This window comes from Neomonachus schauinslandi, chromosome 1, assembly GCF_002201575.2.
Source record: "Neomonachus schauinslandi chromosome 1, ASM220157v2, whole genome shotgun sequence".
NCBI classification, from domain to species: domain Eukaryota; kingdom Metazoa; phylum Chordata; class Mammalia; order Carnivora; family Phocidae; genus Neomonachus; species Neomonachus schauinslandi.
The window spans coordinates 118,024,902-118,050,514 of NC_058403.1; the positions used below are offsets into that span (position 1 = coordinate 118,024,902).

Below are 25,613 nucleotides of genomic sequence, written 5' to 3' on the forward strand. Positions count from 1 at the left end.
TGGAAAAGGTTACCTCAGAATGATATATACCACATAGTTAAATTTAAAACACTCCAAAGAGTCACATTTCTATAGATATACATAAAAGAGTGTTTGTTAATGGACTAGAGACTTACAAATCAAATTTATAAATGGTGGTTACCTCTGCTTAAGAGAAGAAGGGATCAGGATTGGAACTGACGATGTGGTCAAGGAGGATTTGAGTTTTAGCTACACTGTCTTAATTCTTCTTTTTTGAAGAACTTATATCTGATTTCAAAAAAAGACAATCACAGACCAAATTCCAAAACAAGTTAATATAATTGTATATTGCCATTTTTTAAAGTTTAAAAAGAGACAGAGGAAAAATATATAAAGCAATGGTAAGCAAAGAAACCAGTAAGACTTACTGGCAACATCAAAGTGTTGATTTTAATTTCTTTACCTTATCAGTCTGAGGAATAATTTACACATAACAATTTACTAATTTCAACTGCACAATCCCAGGGAGTCTTTGACAGTTGCATCATCTGTGAAACCACCACTACACTACAGATACAGAATATTTCTATCACTTCCCAGAGTCCTTGTGTCCCTTTGCAATCCACACATCATTCACCAGGCAGCCAATGATCTCCTTTTGTCACTATATTAGTTTATATTTTACATAAAGTTAAAAATTTTAATTTGTTTAAATTTAGTAACAAATTAAAATCCCAAAAATGATATGGCAAGAATAATTTCATAGTAGTCAAATAAAAGACATTCTCAAGGTGGGTTAAAAAAATCCACTGAATGCTATAGAAAACCTAAAATTATAACACCTGATGGTAGAAAACAAAGTGGGTCTTGGCTAACAAAAAGAAATCTAGATGTGACATCATTACTCTAAGCAAACTAGAATTCAAAGCCAAAAAGCATTAAGAGAACAAACATGTTTCATATTAATAAAATTACATCAAGAAGATACAGCATAATAGCCATGAACCTTGTGATGCTAAATGGCTTAAAATATGTAAAGCAAAAACAAAATTACAAAATTACCACAATCACATATAGAGATTTTAACATACCTCTCCCAAAAATCCATAGATGAAGTAAATAATAACAAAAAGTATTTTTTTTTTAAAGATTTACTCATTTGAGGGAGAGAGAGCACACGCACACACGAGGGGGGGCCCTCAATCCCAGGACCCTGAGATCATGACCTGAGCAGACGCTTAACCGACTGAGCCACCCAGGCACCCCGGACAGTATTTTAAAAACACAACTAACAGTTACCTAGGGGCGCCTGGGTGGCTCAGTCGTTAAGCGTCTGCCTTCAGGTCAGGTCATGATCCCAGAGTCCTGGGATCGAGCCCCGCATCGGGCTCCCTGCTCAGCAGGAAGCCTGCTTCTCCCTCTCCCTCTGCCCACTCATGCTCGCTCGAGTTCTCTCTCTCTCTCATTCTCTCTCTGTCTCACTCTCTCTCAAATAAATAAATAAAATCTTAAAAAAAAAAAATCAGGAAAAAAAACCCAACACAACTAACAGTTACCTAATACATGTAGAACTTCTGTAGTCACCAGGAAATACACTCTTTACAAACTTGGAACACTGTCCCTGAAGGGACCATGACTTAAGTTAAAAAAATACAAAAACAAAAGTTAAAAACTTTTAAAAAATTAAAAAAAAATCAAGGCTACATTCTCTAAAACCAAAGTAAATATATTACAAATTAAAAAAAAATTTAGAAAACAGACTTCTAAATAATCCTTGGATTAAAAAGACAATGAAACCTGAAATAGTCAAAACTCAAAACAATAATGTAGTCAGAGCAGAAGCAAAGGAAAATCCTTAGATTCATTCACTAAAAAGCAGGTAAGATTAACAAAAAGGAGCCAGGTTTTTAATTCAAGACTAAAATAAATTCAAGGAAAGTGGGAGATTTAAGATGAAATAGAAACAAATGCAAAAATATTTAATTTGATCAATAAAACCAGTTTCAATTAGCAAACCTGAGAATAGATGAAATATATGATTTTAGGAAAATAAACATTTCCAAATCACAAGTTTTTACAAAAAATAAACAGAGCTCTACCCCTCAAACACATACCATGTCCAAATGGCTTTAGTTGGTTCTCCCAGTTTTCAAGGAATAGACTTTTTCTATAAACTATCCTTTTAGTATGCTCTGTAAGTTACCTAAATGGTTTTTATAAGGCCAGCATATATGATACCAAAACTGGACAGACAGTATCCAATTTCACACATGTAATTTATTTTACAAACGCTCACATAGAGCTTACATGTGTGAATATTGTGAGAATGACACAAGAACAGATATATAGATAACATAATCCAAGATCCATAAGATGAAGTTTTACAGGTAAGAAAGTTGGCATTTCAAATCACTGAGGAAATAATGGATTATTCAATATATTTTGGGTTAAGTGATTAGGAACAGCCCATTAAAAGATTGTTAAATTTGTGATGTTAATAAACAAATATTTTTATTTTTTTTATTTTTATTTATTTTTTTTTTTTATTCATGAGAGACAGAGCGAGAGAGAAAGGCAGAGGGAGAAACAGGCTCCCAAGGAGCAGGGAGCCCGATGCGGGACTCGATCCCAGGACCCCGAGATCATGACCTGAGCCGAAGGCAGACGCTCAACCATCTGAGCCACCCAGGCGCCCATTAAACAAATATTTTTAAATAAAAGAATTAAGAGACAAAAGAGAGCAAAGAGAATGACCGTAAAAAACAACAAAAAAACAGAAACTGAGCTAACAAAAATATGCTCAGTTGCAGTTACCAGAGATATTGCAAATTAAACCACCCAGGTATCAGAATCCCATCAAACTGGCAAAAAATTTTAAAGGGTGATAATATCCAATGCTCAGAAAGTCGAAGGGAAACCAGTACTTTTATCCACTGCTGGTGGGAGAATAAATTGGTTCGGTCTATTATATAAAGGAGAACAGTCTATTAATATAAAAATAAACATATCCTGTAAAGAGGTAATTCCATTTCTCAGTTACCTACCCTAGATAAATAGTGGCACATACACACAGCAGCAACTTTTAAGAGAAAAATTAGAAACAATCTGAATATTCATAACAACAAAAAAAATTTTTTTTTTAAAGATTTTATTTATTTATTTGTGAGAGAGAATGAGAGAGAGCACATGAGAGGGGGGAGGGGGAGGGTCAGAGGGAGAAGCAGACTCCCCGCCGAGCAGGGAGCCCGATGCGGGACTCGATCCCGGGACTCCGGGATCATGACCTGAGCCGAAGGCAGTCGCTTAACCAACTGAGCCACCCAGGCGCCCCATAACAACAAAATATGTATGTATCTCTTGGATATATAGCTCTACACTATGGATTATGTAATGATTCAAAGGAATGAGATAAATACACACTGACATGGAAACACAGGACACATTAATGGGGGCAAACCAAGTTTTAGAACATACATTCTTCCTATTACTCATGTAAAAGTGGAAAATTACTTATTCCTACATATTCCATATATACTCCCACACACACCTAAGAATAGACATATACATATATATAAATGCACTGAAAAAGGACTGGTAAGAAAACTGATACACAATCATTTTCTATAGGAAAGACTCCACAATTGGTGAAAGACAATCAAGAGAAACAAATGTATTCATGTATTCTCGGGACACTTGGGTGGCTCAGTGGGGTGAGCATCTGACTCTTGATTTCGGCTCAGGTCATGATCTCAGGTTGTGAGATCGAGTGCCTGAGACTGGCTCTTTGCTCAACATGGAGTTTGCTTGTCCCTAATCCCTCTGCTCCTCCCCAACTCACGCACTTCCTCTCAAATGAATAAATATTTTTTTAAAAATGTATTCTTTTTCTCTAATATTCAGTTGGCAATGTTATATATACACAGAAAGGTCAAACGTCAATGAACATCCATAAACACACCTAGATTCTACAGTTAACATTCTACTATATCTTGTATCTATTCACCATTTATTTTTTAAATGCATTTCAAGTTCCAGATGTCAGTATGTATACTTCACCCCTAAACACTTCATCATGCATATTAACTAAAAGAAATCAGGAAAAAACAATGACATTCAATGAAATACACAAACCTCTAATGTGCCAGATGGGTTTTGACAATCACACCCCCAAAAAATGAATAATCCAATTAAAAAATGGGCAAAAGACATGAATAGACATTTTTTCCATTGATGACACAGACATGGCCAACAGACACATGAAAAGACGCTCAACATCACTTATCAGGGAAATACAAATCAAAACTACAATGAAATATCACCTCACACCTGTCAGAATGGCTAAAATAAACAAAAAACAAGAGGTGTTGGTGAGGATGTGGAGAAAGGAGAACCCTCATACTGTTGGTGGGACTGCAAACTGGTGCAGTCACTCTGGAAAACAGTATGGAGGTTCCTCAAAAAAATAAAAACAGAACTACCAGGGCCCCTGGCTGGCTCAGTCTATATGGAGCATGTAACTCCTGATCTCAGAGTTGTGAGTTCGAGCTCCACATTGCTGGGCATAGAGATTACTTACAAATAAAATCTTAAAAAAAAACAAAACAAAACAGAACTACCCTATAATCCAGCAATCACACTACTAGGTATTTACCCAAAGAATACAAAAATACTAATTCAAAGGGATACATGCAATCTGATGTGTATCCACAATAGCCAAATCATGGAAACAGCCTAAGTGTCCATCAATTGCTGAATGGATAAAGAAGATGTGGTATGGGGGCGCCTGGATGGCTCAGTTGGTTAAGCGACTGCCTTCGGCACAGGTCATGATCTCAGGGTCCTGGGATCGAGCCCTGCATCGGGCTCTCTGCTTGGCAGGAAGCCTGCTTCTCCCTCTCTCACTCCCCCTGCTTGTGTTCCCTCTCTGTCTCTCTCTCTGTCAAATAAATAAATAAAATCTTTGGGGGAAAAAAAGATGTGGTATGTGCATGCATACACAGACACACACATACACACACACACTGGCATATCACTCAGCATAAAAATGAAATCTTGCCATTTGCAATGACATGGATGGAGCTAGAGTATTATGCTAAGCAAATTAAGTCAGTCAAAGACATACCATATGATCTCACACATATGTGGAATTTAAGAAACAAAACAAAGGAGCATAGGGAATAAAGTGAAAGACATATCAAACTTACTACAGGGAACAAACTGATGGTTACCAGCAGGGAGGCGGGTGGAGGGGATGATGAGTAAAACAGGTGATGGGGATTGAAGAGTGCACTTGTGATGAGCACTGGTGTTGTATGGAAGTGTTGAATCACTGTATTGTACACCTGAGATATTACACAGTATGTTAACTAAAATTTAAAAACTTAAAAAAGGGTTTTGGTAAGTGCATTCTATATGACCTAAGCACCCAGCAAGCGACATAACATTACACCACCCTACCAAGTTCTCTGGTGCCCCTTCCCAATCCCCATAACCACCGCCTTAGAGGCAAATACCATTCTGGGCTTTTTTCCAGCACTGATTAAGTGTTGCTTGCTTTAGAATTCATATAAATGAAATCATATTGTATGTATTCTCTTAGGTAAAGCTTCTTTCCTGCTCAGCCTAATTTGTAAATTCATCCATATTCTGTATATTCATTGTTCGTTCCTTTTTACTGTTGAATAGTATTCTGTTGTTTGGACATACCAGTCTGTTTACCTATTCTGCTGATGGACACCTGGGCTATTTCCAGTTGGAGCTACTATGACTATTCTTGTACAAGTATTTTTGTGAATGTATGTTTTCATTTCTCTTGGGTGTAGAACTGCTGGGTCATGGGGTAGGTGTATATTTACTTTTATAAAAAACTGCCAGACCTTTCTCCAACGTGGATATACCATGAATTACATTTTAAAAATCATTACTGTTAACAGTGATTACCCAGGAAAGCTGAAGAGGACAATGGACTTACTGTTTATTCACACATCTGTACTGTAAAAATTCAAACAACAGTGTTATTTTCATTATTTGAAAAGAACAAAGCCAAGAGTCTACATCTCATTTAAGACCAGTTCAGATTTCTTGAGTCAGCCTACACTGACACTAACTTCTAAAGAGGTCAGCAAAGCACAGTAGCTGCCTGTGTTTTTGTAAATACTGAAACATAGCTAGGTCCATTAGTTTACTAACTGTCTATTGCCACTTTCAAGCTACAACAGCTGAGTTGAGTAGTTGCAACAGACACCAGATGGCTGGCAAAGCCTAAAGTATTATCTGGTCCCTTAAAGAAAAAGCTTGCTACCTGCTGTTCTAAAACATTTATATACTTTTTTTTTCATTTCAAAGTGACATTTAGAAACTATCTTCTGCAACTTTTCTCCTACAGAAGAAACTAAAACCAAGAGATTTTAAATGAGTTATCTAAGCTTAGCTGATGTGTGGAACTAGAAATTAGGTCTATATTCTGAGCAAGTCCTTGTCTGGTCATCTCAGGGTATTAGTATACTTCTACGATTCATGAAGTAAAAAAAATTATACACACACACACGCCCACAGGGTAACTCTTGCTGTGGTGCCCTGTCTGGAAACTTCAAAATGAATTAGTTTAGTGGGGCAGAATCATGGTAAGATAAGGGGAATTATGCCTTTACATACAAGTACCTCCACCAGCAAGACTTTCTGTGTGGAGCTATACTAACTAACCCACAATACTCTCACCTTTAGCTCAAGGAATAGGTGAATCACAAGCTGAAACTGATTAAATGACAATTTGTGCACCCCCCCCCAAAAAAAAGTGTTCTTACTATGTGTTAGATGCTACAGGCATATGCAAATGTAAATCCTGATTTGTGAGAACATCTAGTTAGTAGGAGCAATGTATATAAACAACCATAATCTAGGATACAAAGTTTTAGGTGTTATAGGAAATAAATGTATTATTTACACCTGGGCATATCAGAGAACACTTATGACAGCTGACACTCAAAGCTAGGTCTCTGAAGTAGGGAAGAATTCTTGATGCAGAGAGGAAGGGTATGGGGGAGGGAATGAGCAGAGCATTCCATATATACCCATTTTGGCTATGACATGTGGTATATGAGAATAAGGTGGGAAATGACAGGTTATAAGCCTGGAAACTTAGTTTTAAGCCAATACGTAATAAGCCTAGACTGCCAAGCTGTTTGGAAATTATTTAAACCTTCTGAAAGCAGTGGGGATCCAAACACAATTTTGGGGTATGGGAAGTAGCACAATCAAAGCTGTAGCCTTAAAAATAACCTGATAGCAGTGAAGTTACACTGGTTTAGGTCACAATGATTCCAATTGACTCCTTGGATCTTTCTGGGGATGCCTCAGGAGTTAAAAGCTCACCTTCCCCAAAGTCAGTAACACTACAATTTTTTTTTAAGCAGCAGGTAAAAACTGGAAAGCCAGTGGTCTATCTGAACTTGGAACAACTATGGAAAAGTCACAAAAGCTCTTCATCTGGTGCTTTAAGTTTTTAATCAGAGAATTTATAAGAAAAGGCACTACCAGACCCTGATACAGCGGGGCCAGGGTTGACGGGAGTATTAAGAACTATGAAATTTGAAACAGATGGTTAGTATCATGAAGCTATGAAAAGTGAGCACCCTGAGCTCCCTCTGAATGTGGGTTTTCATAAGATATGGTGGGGGGTAGAGCAGGAATAGGGCAGAGAAAATTAATTCCTGATTAACTGTAGTAGTGACAATGAGGGTGTGGGTCACAGATTTAAGAATGTTACAGAAGTAGAACGGACATGATCTGGCCAGATTTAGAGCCCAAATGACAGAAAAGATAGTGACCCCTGTTTACAAAAATTGCAATTATAGGAGCAACTCAGAACTTCAGTAGAGGAAGGGGGAAAAAAGCTGTTTGCCAGGCGATATATAAGGCAGTTTAGTAACAGAGCTACTCAAGACATCTAAGCCTCTTCCTCTCAGGTTTATGAGATATGCAGGAAGCATCTAAATCAGAGAGGTGTTAACCAAGAAGTAAAATGTGTGAGTGATCTTTGCAATTGTTTTATGAGATTGCCAGGGAAGAAGAGGAGGAGAAAACAAGGCCAAAGATAGCAGCTGGGAAATACACATTTAGGAAATGAGACAAAGAAAAACAGAAAAGAATCAGAAAAGAAATGATTACAGAGGTATTGGGCAGGGAGTGGTGGTGGTAAGGGTACATAAAGGGCCACTATTTACAGGCCAGAACCTGCCAAAGAAAAGTACCTTATGTCCTGGATGTGGGTCAGTCCCAAAGTCATACCTTACCAAGGCATTAACATAATACTAAGTAGAAGTCACAAATAAGAGCCAGTCTACAAACAACTCAGTTACAAAGTTTAAACAGATATGTGGGAGGCTGCTAAGTTAAAGAATTCTTTTCAGAAATATTATTAGTAAAGCACCCTGCAGGGCAGAGAATGACATTGTTAAATAAATGCCCATTAAATTTGAGAGAACTTAAAACAAACCTTCATGCAGGTCTCATAAGAGCAGTCTAAGAAGCTGAATAGAGCAATAAAGCAGAAAGCAGGAGATCTGGATAACTGTTTCTGTTATCCTAATCAGATGCATGGCTCAGGCATGTCACAAACTCAGCAGAATCTCCAAAGATAAAGTTAAGTGGAAGCTTCGTCTGAATACTGAACTTCTATGAAAATTCACAGTGCTATTAAAAAGGGGGGGGGGGGTGTAGAATGCCCAAACACTGGGGAACTGTATACGATGATACACCAATTCCATCAAAGACATTTTTTTTTAAATATTTTATTTATTTATTTGAGACAGAGAGAATGAGAGACAGAGAGCATGAGAGGGAGGAGGGTCAGAGGGAGAAGCAGACTCCCTGCGGAGCAGGGAGCCCGATGCAGGACTCGATCCCGGGACTCCAGGATCATGACCTGAGCCGAAGGCAGTCGCTTAACCAACTGAGCCACCCAGGCGCCCCCATCAAAGGCATTTTTAAAAAATGTTGCAAAAATGGGGCGCCTGGGTGGCTCAGTCAGTCAGTGTCTACCTTCAGTTCGGGTCATGATCCCAGGGTCCTGGGATTGAGCCCCACACTGGGCTCTCTGTTCAGCGGGGAGCCTGCTTCTCCCTCCCCCTCTCCCTCTGCCTGCGGCTCCCCCTGCTTGTGCTCTGTCAAATAAATAAATAAAATCTTTAAAAAAAAAAAGGTTGCAAAAAGACTAATTACATAGAAACATTTCATAATAGTGCTCATTCATTCAATCTATTCTTATTACCTTCCTACTAAGGGCTGAGCAACAGGCTCAGTGTTAGGGAATCAAAGATGAGTGAATAAGAAACTTATATTCCAGTAAACGGGCAAAAACCTACTACTACAAAAAAATCATAAATGCTATAACAGAAAAAAACTATTATGGGATACACAGGAGCACTTGACAGTCTTAAGGCAAAGAGGGGTTCAAAGACGTTTACCAGAGATCAGGCTACCAAAGCTGACATCTGAGGTACCCAGACCAAGGTGAAGGAAAGAGAGACTCAGAAGCCAGGCCCAGAAGGGTCAGAGAATGGTAGAGAGATGACAAGAGAGAAATAAGTCAGTGAGATTATAAAGAGTGTGTGTGTCACCCAAGGAGCCCCTGAGGGCAATGGAGATTTACACAAAGAGGTGTGTGAAGCACTTCATAGTCCTATGAAACATCCAATTGAAGATCTCTGTCAGGAAGTTGGTTATATTAGTATAAAAAAGCCATACCAACTACAGATGCAGATTTGGGAGTCTCAACATAGAGATAATAACTAAAGACACCAGAATGCACAAATTCTAGCAGGATGTGTGGACAGTCCCCACAGAAGTGATGGAGAGGGCCAAGGTTACCCCCAACAGATCAACTTCTAAGGTGGCAAAGGAATACAAACCATTCCCCTTAAATGTTAAGTGGTAAAACTAGGTATCTAACTGTGTATTTTAAAATTTTATTTATACATTAAAAAAATCTATTTACAAAAAGGAAATAGACTATTAAAATGTTAACAGTGGTTATTCTAAGTGGCTAAAGATTACAGATGATTTTACTTCAAAATCAGTGCAATAAATCTTTCAGAGTTAGTTTTTTTTTTTCTCCTTCCATTACACAATCAGTGTTAAATGACTGGTCTTTAATCAAATGTGACAAATCACGGAAATATTGATACTAAAGACAGGAGGGTTTTTAAACTTCTTTAATTCTATAGCTATAAATTGGAAAGTCACTTTCAAAGAATCAAATTACTTTGGGGGTAGAGGAAGGTTGCTCTTTAACAACAATAAAGCACACGGTACCGAAATTACAACATCTAGAACATAACACACACACTTACCCCGTCCCCTCCCTTCCACTACCAGTCCAGGAAGTGCTGTCTCCTGCTGGGTGATGGCTCAGTATGCCTCAGCTGCTGCCGCTGCCACACCCACCACTGACCTTCATTTACAGCCTGCACACAGGGTAAGGCAAGTCCTGTTACTTTCCCAACAGTGCACATTTTTGTAAAGTTTCTTTTTAATATGTCACACTCCACAGGACAAAGAACAACATCTTACAAAACTATGTGATACTGGGAAAATAAACACACTTGCCTTCTCCCCTACAGTCAAACACCCAAGATGGGATGGAGTCTGATCTCCAAGGCAGAGCATTTACTGAGGCATGACCCAGAATGGGAGCAGGTGACTGAGAAAATGGCACTTCATGGATCTATAATAAAAGAAAAGGTACATGAACAAAACGTAGGTGTTAATAGTTTTGGTCCAGAATCCTGCCTATGCTTGGCGATCAGCAACTCAAATTTTTTTTTTTTTTTTAAGCAACTCATTTTAAGTTAATATGAATATAAACCATCTACTGACAGATAGCCTTAAGATAATGAACTCCGAAGAAGCCCACAACAGATTCCATTAAATGACATCAAGTTGTAGCAGTTAAAAAAACAAAAACAAAAACAAAAACAGTCTGGCCTTGGAGGTAGTCTAAAGACCAAGGATTCTACTGCTGAGTAAACTTCGACAAATCAGACCTACGAGTTCAATTTTCTCACCTATGAAATGAGGGCACAGGGCTATATTAGTGGCTTTCAAGTTTTTTACCGTGAGGCACAATAAGAAACACATTTTACATCAGGGTATCTGTATATACAAAATACAGAAAAGCTTCATGGAACATGTTTCCTTAGATAAACTTATTAGGTAGAATAAAATGGTATTTTTACTATTCTATTTCATTATCCTTAAAAATGTTAGTTGCAACACATGGTCCATTACAGTTTTTTTTTTTTTTTTTTTTTTAAAGATTTTATTTATTTATTTGAGAGAGAGAGAATGAGAGACAGAGAGCACGAGAGGGAAGAGGGTCAGAGGGAGAAGCAGACCCCCTGCTGAGCAGGGAGCACGATGTGGGACTCGATCCCAGGACTCCAGGATCATGACCTGAGCCGAAGGCAGTCGCTTAACCAACTGAGCCACCCAGGCGCCCGGTCCATTACAGTTTAACAGTAGAGGATCTCTAAGCTATCTTTCACTCTAATGGTATTTAATGCATTTAGGTTTAATATTTGCAGCGTAAGTCACAAGATGCTAAATTCTCTTTGTCCTGTGTTTTCATAACACAGCAATTACTTACTCCTGATGTATCCTTACTGTTCAGCCTAAGAAACCAACTCTAGGTACACTTTGATCACCTACTTAGTGTGCTTTATTTTAGAAGGTTGTTGTGAAAATCAAATGAGGTGATTTTATATATGTAATGATTTTGAAACCGCCAAACATTCAAGAAGCTACTCAAAATCTTTTATACAGGGATGCCCAGCTTGCTCAGTGCATGTAACTCATGATCTCAGGGTTATGGGTTTGAGCCCCATGCTGGGTATAGAGATTACTTAAAAAAATAAAATCTTAAAAAAAAAAAAAAAATCTTTTACATAGCCATTTCCAGTAAGGCAATGTGGTGTGACCTGCAGTACTGTCACCTTATCCCAAGTGTAAATGGCAAAACTACTTTTTAAATGTGTGCTTTTAGGGGCGCCTAGGTGGCTGTCAGTTAAATGTCCAACTGTTGATTTTTGGCTCTAGTCATGATACCAGGGTGGTGGGATCGAGCCCCACACCAGACTCTGCACTGGGCATGGAGCCTGCTTAAGATTCTCTCTCTCCGGGGCGCCTGGGTGGCTCAGTCGTTAAGCGTCTGCCTTCGGCTCCGGTCATGATCCCAGGGTCCTGGGATCGAGCCCCGCATCGGGCTCCCTGCTCCACGGGAAGCCTGCTTCTCCCTCTCCCACTCCTGCTGCTTGTGTTCCCTCTCTCGCTGTATCTCTCTGTCAAATAAATAAAATCTTTAAAAAAAAAAAAAAAGATTCTCTCTCTCCCTCTGCCCCTGCCCCGCCCCCAAATGTATGCTTTTAATATATCCTTATACGATCCTTAGGGTAGAGAAGGCTTTTTTCTACACACCAGCAGATACAGCAATTTTACCAAGGTCAAAAAAAAAAAAAAAAAGAAACCCCCCCCCCACATTAAAATTAAAAAAAAAAAAAAAAAAAACTACAAATGAGTTTCTTAAAAAAAAACTGACACATTTCCAAAATGTAAAGGGTACACAAATTATACATGACCTTAAAATTCCACTAGTAGAAACATCTCAAGAAATAAATTTGCACACTTAAGGCTGAAGGGACTGGGAAGGAAGACCAGTACATACAATAAATTACTGGTTAAAAAAAAAAAAATCAGGAGTTACTCATATTTCCCTGGATATCTCCCATGCATACATAAGCTATATATGTGAATAAACATGTTTGTTTTTAAAAACCATGGTAGTACATGGAACCATACAATAGAACATTAGTCAGCCATTAAAATGATGACACAGATCTTTATTAAAATGGGAAGGTGCCCAAACACTAACGGGTGCCTGGGTGGCTCAGTCAGTTGGGCCACCAACTCTTGGTTTTGGCTTGGGTCAAGATCTCGAGGGTCTTGGGGTCGAGCCCCAGGTTCTGGCTCTGAGCTCATCAGGGGAGTCTGCTTGATTCTCTCCGTCTGCGCCTCCCCCAGCTTTGTCTCTCTAAAATAAGTTAAAAAAAAACAAAACACAACACTATAAAGCAACACTTATTGTATGATTTCTTTTTGTTTAAAAAAAATTAACATTATATCCTTTTAAGTCTGCCCAGATATATACCGAAATATTAATAGTGGACATCTCTGTAGTGATGAGATCAGGCAGCTAGACCATACAGTGCCTTTCTGAAAATTAAAACAAGATACCCCTTTCTCCAGGCAGACTCCCCACGCTTGAGGGCACACAGCCTGGAGAGCCGAGTATGGACTTCAGCCTCTACACACCACACCCACATATATCCTTGGAGAGATGCCCTTATGTTGGAATAGGATTGCGGATAATTTATGACATTTTGCACTGGTTTACTGCTATTCCAATAAACTCAGAAATATACTAGTCATTGATAAGAGTTAACATTTATTTTCAATTTTGAAAAAAGGTCTTGCCTTAATCCTTCTAAAATAAATCCCAACCTTACTTATAGTACTGTAGCCGCCCTTATATAATGACTACACTTTGATCATTTGTGCACATTATTTACTTAAATGCATATACCCAATAAAATCTCAACCTCAACATCATATAAATACAAAGGTTAGATATGCACTATCTGCAGTAAGAAATGTCATTCTAACAAAAAATGAAGGTAATTTTTACTAGAAATGAGAAGGCACTGAGGAAGGTAGTCTACAAACATTAATCCCTCTCCACCACTCAAAAATTCCTTCAGCAAAAAGGTAGCACATTCTAGAAGCAATAGTAACTTCACCATTTTTTCCCCATTTAACTCCGGATGCAAATTTATTTCCTCTTCACATTAGTGGGTTCCCTAAAGACAGCTATCTAAATAAAAATCTTGAGTGTTAGTTAAGCAAGGCATCTGTAAAATAATAAAACCGCTGGAGTAGGATTAAAGGACGACTGGGTTCTTTTCTTGGCTCTGTGGAATCTGTAATTTTACACAAAGCAAAATCACAACCTCTCTAGATCTCATTTTCCTCATCTCTAAACTGGGGGTTGGGCTAAAAAACCTCCAAGGCCCCTTTCAGCTTGTGATAGGACTTTAAGCCGACTTTCCATTCGGGAGGAGACGATTTCAGTCAGTAGCAACAGTTTATTTTCTGAGTCATAGCTAATTTACTCTCTTCATGCTTCTCTCAAAAATGTCGTGCCCAAATAGTTCTCCCACTCTAGAAATTTATACTCACCCAGAAAAAAAAGGTCAAGACCCACTAACAAAATGTTTTTCAAAAGGCAAAAAAAAAAGCACTAGTCCTTATTCAGACATTAGTACAATTTTTCGGAAGAAGAAAAAAAAAAAAAAAACCCCCCCCCCCCCAAGCAGTACTCCATTGGTGGACAGTTTAAATATTCTTTAAAACAAAGAACTCATACACAGCAAAACTAACATACACAACCATCACACGCTTTGAAGGCACAAAAATTGTACCACCTGGGATTTACTTCCCCCAAAAGAAGCCTATTTGCTAGGAAGAAAACGTCTGTAATTAAGGAATTAAGCAGGAACCAACCTTTTTAGTAGTCTTTTCACTGTCCAAATTCAAGTGCATTTTCGTGTACCAAGTACTTGTGTGATTAACTCACCGCGGCACATTCATGCAACCCACACACTTAACACTCACTCGCACTCTTCCGACCGGGGTGGCAGCGTGGACGAGTCACAAGATAGCGGCGAGAGTGGAAATTTCCTCTCCCCGGGCGTGGGGCAGGGTCTGGCTTCCCCGAACCGCTGGGCGCCACCGGCCGCCTCTGCCAGGGCCTCTCCCGGACGGCGCGCTCCGTACAAAGGGAGGCCCGGGCGCTCGGCCCCCGCACGCTCGGGGCTCGGCTCCGGGCAGGGGTCCCCGGCCTCCGGCGCCGCTCGGGGCCGGAGGCCGGAGCAGCACGTGCGCTCCGCTCCCGGCCGGGAGGAAGGAACTGGCGCGGCCCGGCGGGGGCTGCCTGCGGGTCCGGCTGCCTCGGGAGCGAGCGGCGGCCCGCCCGCCACGCTAGAAATGAATGGGGCCGCGCTGCCCCTCCTCCGGCGCCGCCCGTACGAGAGTCTGACGGCCCCGGACGAAAACCGCTGTGGGCGGCGGAGGCTGTGGCTGCTCTTAGGGCCCCCGCGCGGGGAGCCATCTCCCGCCTTTCCTTTCCCACCCGACCGCGCCCGGGTCCCCTCGGACCGCGGCCGGCCCCGGCGCCCAACCGCCGCCCGCTCACCCCAGCTCTTGGCGGTGCGCCCCAGGAACTCTCCGGTGGTCGGGTTGTAGATGAAGAGCTTCCACTCGGCTAGGCTCTGGTTGAAGGACTTCTTCTCTTTCTTCGTCATGGTGTGTGTGCAGACGGCGAGGGGAGCGGCGGCCGCGGCGGTGGAGGCGGCGAGGAGCGCGGAGGCGCGTCCCGGCTCAAGCGGCAGAGCCCGGCGACGGCGGCGGAAAGCGGGACAGCAGAGGACACCTCCTCGCTGCGGTGAGCACTCGAGCCTACTGCGCCGCGCGAGCCCGGCGGCCTCTCGGGCCGCGGGAGCCTGACGTCTCCGCCCGCCGCAACCAATCCGCGAGCCTCTCGGCCCGCGCCGCCGCCGCCGCCGCCACTGCCTCCCGCCCGCCGCCCGGCGCAGCCGGTTTCGGCGAGGACGCCCCGCCCAGGGCCGCGGCCCCGCCTCGCCCCGCCCTCCTCGCCCCGCGCCTCCCCGCCCGACTGGGGGACGCTCGGGGCTCCCTCTCCCCTGGTCAGGGGAAGCAGAAACCACACAGGGCAACTTTAAAAATCATGAGGGCTACATAAGCAAATTTATAATAACAAGCCCAACGTGGGCGTCCCTGACCCGCAGGTTTCTCAGGAGGAGGAGTCTGGGGAGATGCTGTGGGCAACCGGGCCCGACGGCCCCTCAGCTCCTTGCCTGAGACGGCGCGGGACCGGAGAACACGGAAACGACTCCTGTCTGCCCGAGTCGTCTTCACCGAGTAGGGGACTTCACCACCCTCTCCCCGAACGGCCTCGCAGACCGTCTCCAGGCGTTCTCCTTTGGGCTCTATGACGTGACTGATAGATGGTCCGCTGTAGGCTCCCGGGAGGCATCTAGTGTAGTACATCCTGCTGCTCAGAGAAAGTCCTTACTTGGCTTTTTTGAAGGATTTAACCAGGACTCGCAGGTCAATGGAAATTTCATCCTAAGTATGTCTAAGTAGTAATTGAACAGTAGAGTTTTCTCCAGGTTCAGTTGAATGTATCAAGGAAATGAGTATATACGCTTTCCTGAGTTTCCCGTCAACTGTAAGACCTGCTTCTTCTGAGACAGGATCTACAGGAAATCAATTCTTCGTTTAGTGTTGATTCCTCAATAAAGTTCCCGGCTTTTCATCTTTTCCACTGTCGTGAATGCTCCCCGGGGTCGGAGCTGAGGGTGCAGTCGACGTTTTTCTACACGAGATGGAGCTGAAGAGTACAGTGCACTGCGACCATGACAGAATGAAAAGAACTATAGAGCTGAGTTTGGGCAGAAGGTGCGGTTTTTTTAGGAAAAATAAATGGAGCACTGCTTCTGTTTTATTGGCAAATAAAAAATTATGAATGAGGAAATGTAGCACACATATTATGTTTTGGAATAATTGCATTATAATCTATCTGGAAGTTTAAACAGCGCCTGCAAATGCTTTAAAGAGGTAATGGATAAAGAGATTCTGGCATCTCTTGTTTCCTCACTTTGCTTATTGAAGCAAGGAATTACGGATTACGTCTCCCACAGATGGAAAGAGGTAGAAGAATATATTACTATAAAATAATTCCCAGCCACCTTGCCTTTAGGAAAGGTATTTTTATCTGATTAAAAATCTAACTACAAATTAGCTAAAATACTAGTAGGGTTGAAAACAGGCTTTTTAGTTTAGATAAGAGGTTAAGAAATACAGTCTGATTGAAATAAAGTATAAAACCCATCTGCTTTATTTATCTTGTGAGTCTCCGTGTGTGCTCATAACAAGCACATTTGAAAAATAATTACCTGGTACGCACAAAGAAAACGTGGTAAACAAGAACATTTTGAAAATAGTGTTTAGAAGATTGAGTGCTGTCAGATTTGTAGTTTGCTTATTTTTAGTGGTCCTCGATATGACTTTCGTATGTAGTGCTTTGTGGTTTTCCAAATAAATGTTTAAATACAAATATAATTCAGTAAGTAGTTTGAAAACCCATGCCTAGTTTAAGATAGTAACTGATCCAACAGATTTTAGTTTGGGGAAAAGTTCACATTCTATTCCAAAATACAGGCACTGTTTCTCTGTTATATGATACTTGAGCATTACCCGGAAGAGAAAATACTGAGTGTACTGGGGGATAGGAGACTACCAAGTTTGAGCAGATAAAATATCAACTTTAATCGCAACTTTATTTCTTATAAGTTTATTTTACTATACCTCATTTTTCTTTTAAAAGAGAGGTTATTTTGCCAGGATTCCCACTTAACTTTGAATTTCAGATAGACAATGGATAATTTTTTTAGTATAAGTATATTCCATGCAATATTTGGGACATATTTAGACTAAAAAATTATTCTTATCTACCTGAAATTCAAATTTACCTAGATATCCTGTATTTTTATTTGCTAAATCTTGCTACCCTACCCGTAGAGGATACCTATGAATCCCACAGGAATAATAATGATCATATATACATAGTTAGGTCCTAGGCCCTGTACTACTTGCTTAGTGTGATGTATTTCTTAATCTTTACAAATACCCTGAGAGGGAGATATTGTTTCCCTAATTTTGTAAATGAGGAAACTGAGGTTTAGAGAAATTAAGTAACTTCCCCATGGTCAAAAAGCTATCAAACAACAGTACATTGATTCAAATCCCCATCTTTCCTCCAACCACCCAGTACTGGTTCCCCAGTGAATGATGGCAGAGCTCTGGGGAAACTTCACAAAGCTGAATGAGCTGGAATGAGAGAAAATGAGAGAAATGGTTGTGGGGCACTTGGTTGAGCATTCTCTCCAGTCAGCAGAATCCATTTTCTGCCTTCTATGGGTATAAACAAGATCTTTTGGCTCTTAATTTGCTAAAACTGTTAGTTTATTCCTGAATTTTAGAATCATGTGTACAGAAAAAATATTTCAGTTTTTATAGCAGCATCTTATTTATAATTTGGTGTTATAACTGATGTGACTTTGATACTGAATCACTGAAAGGCCATTATTTGTCCCTAGGAGGATATTAAGATTTCCTTAGAAATAGTCCTTCCTTAAGACAGCAGCTACAGTTGTGTTGGCATTTTATTGTATCCAAGAAACACAGTCATGAACACATACTTCTCTTTACAGAGAACGTCCTTGTCCACACATTAATTTTCATATTGAATGCTTTTACTAATCCTTTAACAAACAACATCTGTTCACCCTTTGCAGATTTAAAGGTAGACACCTGCATTATTAATCATCTTAAAATAAATGAAAGAGTGTTTTGGTAAAGCATTACATAGTATATGGCATAGAAAGTGCTCTGTTACATGGTCAGGGTTTTTGTTATAATTTTTAATACTGTCATTCACTGGATTAGGTGACTTTGAAAAGTGTATGATATGATTTTACGGGATAATTTACTGAATGAAAAATAAATTCAAATGACCAACTTAATGTGAACTATTTAATAACTTGGTTATAAAAATTTACAGGAGAAGGTAAAGGTATAAGTGAAACAAGAATGGCAGAATGTTGATATTTATTGAAGCTGGGTGATGAGTCCATTGAGTTCATCATATTTTGTTTACTTTGTACATCAGTGAAATTTTTCATAATAGAACTTTTTTTTTTTTAATGGGGCAAAGGTTAGGCAATTTTCCTGATACACATTTTTCTGGTTCACTTCATTGAAAAATAACCCAAAGAAGGTATAGTTTTAATAATTTTCTTTTTTTATTTTGTAAAGATTTCATTTATTTATTTGAGACAGAGAGAATGAGAGAGAGAGAGCACATGAGAGGGGGGGAGGGTCAGAGGCAGAAGCAGGCTCCCTGCCGAGCAGGGAGCCCGATGTGGGACTCGATGCAGGGACTCCAGGATCATGACCGGAGCCGAAGGCAGTCGCTTAACCAACTGAGCCACCCAGGCACCCCAGTTTTAATAATTTTCAAAAGAACTGTTTAAAACTCTGACCCTCCCCCCTCTCATGTGCTCTCTCTCTCTCATTCTCTCTGTCTCAAATAAATAAATGAAATCTTTACAAAATAAAAAATAAAAAAATAAAAAGAAGCTGACCGCAGAGAAACAGAAAATTCTTTTTTTTCTTGTTTGTATTCTAGTGACTTCAGGAAAATTTGAGAAGCCCGTGTATCCATAAAACAAGTTTATATATATATTTATATATAGACATATCTATATATTTATATCTATATATTTATATAGATATAGGTATAGATACCAGAGACCAAAAAAGAGTTGTTGGAAATTTACAATATAATTAATTCCTCTAATTAAAAAAAAATTAGAAAAATCGGGGGCACCTGGGTGGCTCAGTGGTTAAGCGTCTGCCTTCAGCTCAGGTTGTGATCCCAGGGTCCTGCAAGGAGTCTGCTTGTCGGGCGCCTGGGTGGCTCGGATGGTTAAGGGTCTGCCTTCGGCTCAGGTCATGATCTCAGGGTCCTGGGATTGAGTCCCGCATCGGGCTCCCTGCTCCTTGGGAGCCTGCTTCTCGCTCTGCCTCTCTCTCTCTCATGAATAAATAAATCTTTAAAAAAAAAAAAAAGGAGTCTGCTTGTCTCTCTCCCTCTGCCACCGCCCCCCACCTCCAGTCGTCCTCTCTTTGTTTCTCTCAAATAAATAAATAAAATCTTTAAAAAAAAAGTCAACAGAAGAGCTGAAATAAAAAGTCAGTAGATTCTCCCAAAGTGTAAATCAAAAAGACAAAGGGGAAGAAATATTTTTAGAAGTTGAAAAACTGGGCGCCTGGGTGGCTCAGTTGGTTAAGCGACTGCCTTCGGCTCAGGTCATGATCCTGGAGTCCCGGGATCGAGTCCCACATCGGGCCCCCTGCTCAGCGGGGGGTCTGCTTCTCCCTCTGACCCTCTTCCCTCTCTTGCTATCTGTCTCTCATTCTCTCTCTCTCAAATAAATAAATAAAATCTTTAAAAAAAAAAAAAAAAAGAAGAAGTTGAAAAACTATGTACGGTCAATCCAGGGAGGATAATAGCCAACTAATAGTTCCACAAGGAGACAAGAAAACTCAGGGGAAAAAGTAATGAGAGCAAGAATAGAAGAACATTTCTTAGAGCTAAGATAGGAGTCTTCAGAGTAAAAGGGCTTACCAAGTGCCACGCAAAATAAATGAAAATAAATCCCTACTTCACCATAAACTTGTGATTTTATTGTACATTAAATACTAAGAGAACATTCTAAAAGCTTCCAGAGACCAACCAACAGGTTAACTACAACAGAACAAAAATTTAATTGGCACTAGTCTTCTCATCAACAGCACTCAGTGCCAAAAGTAGAGTACTGCTTTCAGAGTTCTGAAGAGCTGAGTATCATAACTAGCTAAGCTATCACTCACCTATAAGGGTAAAATGAAGACATGTTCAGACATGTAAGAACTCAGAAAGCTCACCTCTCAAAAATTCTTTCTCAAAAAATCAATTAAGGATGAAACAGTAAATGGGCGCCTGGGTGGCTCAGCCGTTAAGCATCTGCCTTCGGCTGGGGTCATGATCCCAGGGTCCTGGGATCAAGTCCCACATTGGGCTCCCTGCCCCGCGGGAAGCCTGCTTCTCCCTCTCCCACTCCCCCTGCTTGTGTTCCCTCTCTCGCTGTGTCTCTCTCTGTCAAATAAATAATAAAATCTTTAAAAAAAGGGGGGGGGATGAAACAGTAAAAACAAAAAGGAATCCAAGAGTCAGAAAAACCTGAGATCCAAGAAACACTAATGCCTAACCCAATGAAAGTAAGGCCTAGAACAATAGCTGTACAACAGACTAAGAGAGCAACTGATAGTGAACTGGAGAAGAATGTCCTCAGGCAAAAAGTGGATTCCATGCCACAGAGACTACGATTAAGATCCTGGGCAAATTTAGTCAGATGGTGAAGGCATGTGCTTCCACTGTTAAGAGGAAAAATGGAAAGCAATTAAAACAAAACTGCATTCCAAATATAAAGCAAACTAAAATGTGTTATTATTTAGTGCTTCTAATGGAGTATTTGAAAATGTAATTATAGGGGCACCTGGGTGGCTCAGCCGTTAAGCATCTGCCTTCGGCTCAGGTCATGATCCCAGGGTCCTGAGATCGAGCCCCGCCTCGGGCTCCCTGCTCAGCAGGAAGCCTGCTTCTCCCTCTCCCACTCCCCCTGCTTGTGTTCCTGCTCTCGCTGTGTCTCTCTCTGTCAAATAAATAAATAAAATCTTTAAAAAAAAAAAAAAAAGAAAATGTAATTATATAATCCTGACGTTTGAAGCATCCCTCCTAGTGCTATGGGCCAGTGATACATATTTGCCTTTTCTATTCTAAATGATGCATTTTGTTCTATAGTGAATGAATACTATTTACATAAGCAAAATAGTATAATTACACTTTATTGACTTTCAATATTTAGTGTCAACACTGAATGGCCATTCACAGAACAAAAGGTGAATGTTATAAATTCTAACAATATAAAAGTAATGGTGGAGTTGACAGAAGTCAAGAGGTCTATGGAGAAGAGAGAGTTGAAGGAAGAAAGTTGAAGGGAAATTTAGATGTGTTCTTTCTCTTACATAATAAATAATAAGATAAGAGATGTTAAGAGTTGCTTTCCACCCCTGGACACCACTGAGTAAGCATCATTAAAGTCCCTCCTCCCACCGCTGTCATGTATAAGTGGGAGTCTCCCAAAGAGCCTGCTGAACAGCTGCAGAAGCTCTTCGTTGGGGTTTTGAGCTTTGAACCAACCAACGAGAGTCTGAGGAGCCATTCTGAGCAATGGGGAATGCTCACGGACTGTGTGGCAATGAGAGATCCAAACACCAAGCACTCCAGAGGCTTTGGGTTTGTCACGTATGTCCCTGTGGAGGAGGTGGATGCAGCCACGAGTGCAAGGCCACACAAGGTGGATGGAATTGTTGTGGAACCAAAGACACAATATTCTCTGTCTCAAGAGAATATTCTCAAAGACCTGGTGCCCACTTAAATGTGAAAAAGATTTTTGTTGGTGGCATTAAAGAAGACATTGAAGTACACCATCTAAGAGATTATTTTTGAACAGTATGGGAAAATTGAAGTGACTGAAATCATGACTGACCAAGGCAGTGGCAAGAAGAGAGGCTTTGCTTTTGTAACATCTGATGACGATGACTCTGTGGACAAGATTGTCATTCAAAAATACCATACTGTGAATGGCCATGACTGTGAAGTAAGGAAAGCCCCATCTAAACAAGAGATGGCTAGTGCTTCATTCAGCCAAAGAGGTCATAGTGGTTCTGGAAACTCTGGTGGTAGTCGTGGAAGTGGTTTTGGTGGGAATGACAACTTTGATCACAGAGGAAACTTCATTGGTGAGATGACTTTGGTGGTGGTCGAGATGGTGGTGGATATGGTGGCAGTGGGGATGGCTGTAACGGATTTGGTAATGATGGAAGCAATTTTGGAGGTGGCGGAAGCTGTAATGATTTTGACAATTACAACAATCATCTTCAAATTTTGGACCCATTAAACGGGGAAATTTTGGAGGCAGAAGCTCTGGCCCCTATGGTGGGGGAGACCAATACTTTGCCAACCCATGAAACCAAGGTGGCTATGGTGGTTCCAGCAGCAGCAGTAGCTATGGAAGTGGCAGGAGGTTTTAATTACTGCCAGGAAACAGCTTAGCAGGAGAGGAGAGCCAGAGAAGTGACAGGGAAGCTACAGGTTACAACAGATTTGTGAACTCAGCCAAGCACGGTGGTAGCAGGGCCTAGCTGCTATGAAGAAGACATGTTTTAAACAATACTCATGTGTATGGGCAAATAACTTGAGGACTGTATTTGTGACTAATTGTATAACAGGTTATTTTAGTTTCTCTTCTATGGAAAGTGTAAAGCATTCCAACAAAGGGTTTTAATGTAGGTTTTTTTTTTTTTTTTTTTGCACCCATGCTGTTGATTGCTAAATATAATAGTCTGGTCATGGCACTGAATAAATGTATCTTTAAAAAAAAAATAGGGAGCTTTTAAGAGTTTAAAGATGGTGGAGCTGGAAGTGGAAATATTAAGTATGTATTTCTTTAAGGTTGTAAATATAACCAATAGAAAAAGTAAATACTAAATAGTACTGTGTATTTTTAATACTAAAATAATACTACAAATAACAAAATATGAAATGGAGGATGAAGTAGGACATAATACATAAATAGCTCATTTATCATCTTCTTTGCCAGGGAGTTAATAGTGTTTAAAACTGACCAAAAAGAAAAGGTATGTAAGCATGTTATTTAAAGCTAAGGAGAGAGTGACCGTCTTAAACCATTTGGGCTGCTATAGCAAGATACCATAGACTGGGTAGTTTATAAACAACAGAAATTTATTTCTCACAGTTTTGGAGGCTGGAAGTCCAAGAGCAGAGTGCCAGCATGGAGTCCTCTTCCAGGTTGCAAACTTCTAGTTGTAACCTCACATGGCCAAACAGGGAGGGATCCTTCTGGAGCCTCTTTTATGAGGGCATTAGTCGAATTCCTAGACTCCATCCTCATGATCTAATCACCTGCAAAGGCCCCTCCTAATACCATCACCTTAGGGGATAGGATTTGAACATAAGGATTTGGGGGGGGAGTGGGGGACACAAACATTCAGACCCATAGCAGTGACCAAATGAAATAAAGTTAGAAAGGATTTAAAGTGATTGCCTAGGGAGTTCAATGAATATCATGTTTTTCTAGTGGGATGGAGGACAAGATACATGTACTTTTCTTTTTTTAGTCCTTTTGTACTATTTTTTTATATTTTTTACCAATGTACATGTTGTACTACTTTGATAGTTTAAATTAAAGGGTTGCAGTGGGGAGGTGTCTCAGTCGGTTAAGCATCCAACTCTTGATTTTGGCTTAGGTCATGATCTCAGGATTGTGAGATCCAGCCCTGCGTTAGGCTCCACGCTGCTTAAGATTCTCTCTCTCCCTCTCCCTCTGCCCCTCCCCACCTAAATAAATAAAATAATTAAATTAAATGATGGGGAAAAAGCACTTTAGTTCAACTGTCTCCTTCCATTATAAACTCTGAGACCCACAGTTCCTAACTGCAAACTCTTTTTTCCTCTTTAAAGGAAGATATAAGTTCTTCAGTTATAGGGTAAGAACCAATACTTAAATAAATGAGTTATAAGGTATTAGGTGAAACCAAATGAAATTTTGACCTATGAAGATAGCAATGTCATATGGTTCAACTTAATATATGCTCATTTCACTAAAGGAGTGGAAATGAAGCCAGAACCATAATTATGGCCTGTTATACCATTCGTTTAATTTTTTATATTGATTTTTCTACTTAACTAAAAACAATTATTTTAAACCACAGGACTCTGTCAAAAACACAAAGCTACTTTCAATCATAGAAAGAAAAAGCTAAGCCATCAGTCTTCAGTGAGTTTTGGTGTACTGTTGTTTCATATGTCCGTTGCAAAGCAGCATGCTAATTTAATTCAAATTTGAAACTAAAAGGATGTCACACTAAGGCATCTATTGAATAGTCAGGCCCCTTGCACATGTGATACGCTGAAGTAATACATGCACTGAAAAATTTCAGGGCAAAGTTGGAGCAATTCAGAACTTGAATCCAATTTTCTAGGTCCAGGATTGTGTTATCTGATAGTATTAATAAATAACTGACTTATTATTTCAACAATCTCTTTCATGATGAGTGCTAACTAAAGAAGGATCAGAAAGCATTTCCTTGTATAAGGGCAAAACAGATTTAAGAATAATATCTCCTACTTAATCATTGTTTTACAGCATAACTTGATAGTATCTAAATCTCAAAAGTTAGCCCTAGGATTTTTTTGTTGTTGTTGTTTATAAAACTCAAATATTCCTGCCAAATTTGACATATTCTATTCCTTAATCAAGAATCTTTCATGAGTATTGGTCATTCTATAAGTGAGAATTTATTTCTGATTGTTACAATGGAGGACTAAATGCTACAGAGGATGTGTAGTTTCAAATGATAGTTCCTGACATTATAGTAAGGATCATCATATTGCTGTTAGACTCCTATATCTCTGAGGGAGAAACCCTTGAGATCAACTGGTCTAAGCCCCACTGTTAGTAGAGGAGAAAACTGAGTCTCAGAGACAGAAATCTATTCTATACAGGAAGTTCATGAGATAGATAAAGTGACCAGAGAGCATTCAGCTCCTGGTGAGACCTTCTTTCTGTTACACTGTGTTGTTTCCTCAACTCAGACACTCACCACCAAAAATATCAGTGTTTAAAAAACAAGAAACTAGTTTAAAATGAACTTTTGTAAACCTGGAAAATCATGACTCTCCAGAAATTCTATAAATAAAAAAAATGTTGCTCCTCAAAGGTCAGGAGTAATGATGGTAAACAAAATTCTTTCCATATCCTGAAGTCTAGGAC

The 25,613-nt window shown here is 40.1% G+C and overlaps 1 protein-coding gene and 1 pseudogene across 1 annotated transcript in view; one reads left to right on the forward strand and one right to left on the reverse strand.

Annotated features, from left to right (window-relative positions):
* Positions 1–15,640, reverse strand: part of ATP1B3 (ATPase Na+/K+ transporting subunit beta 3) — a 42,969-nt gene extending 27,329 nt beyond the window's left edge. The window contains exon 1 of the mRNA XM_021678695.1: positions 15,266–15,640. Coding sequence (XP_021534370.1) covers positions 15,266–15,374 — 109 coding nt within the window. The 5' untranslated portion in view covers positions 15,375–15,640. The remainder of the gene's footprint in view (positions 1–15,265) is intronic.
* Positions 15,641–21,878: 6,238 nt separating this feature from the next.
* LOC110570695 lies at positions 21,879–22,851 on the forward strand (annotated as a pseudogene).
* The last annotated feature ends 2,762 nt before the right edge of the window (positions 22,852–25,613 follow it).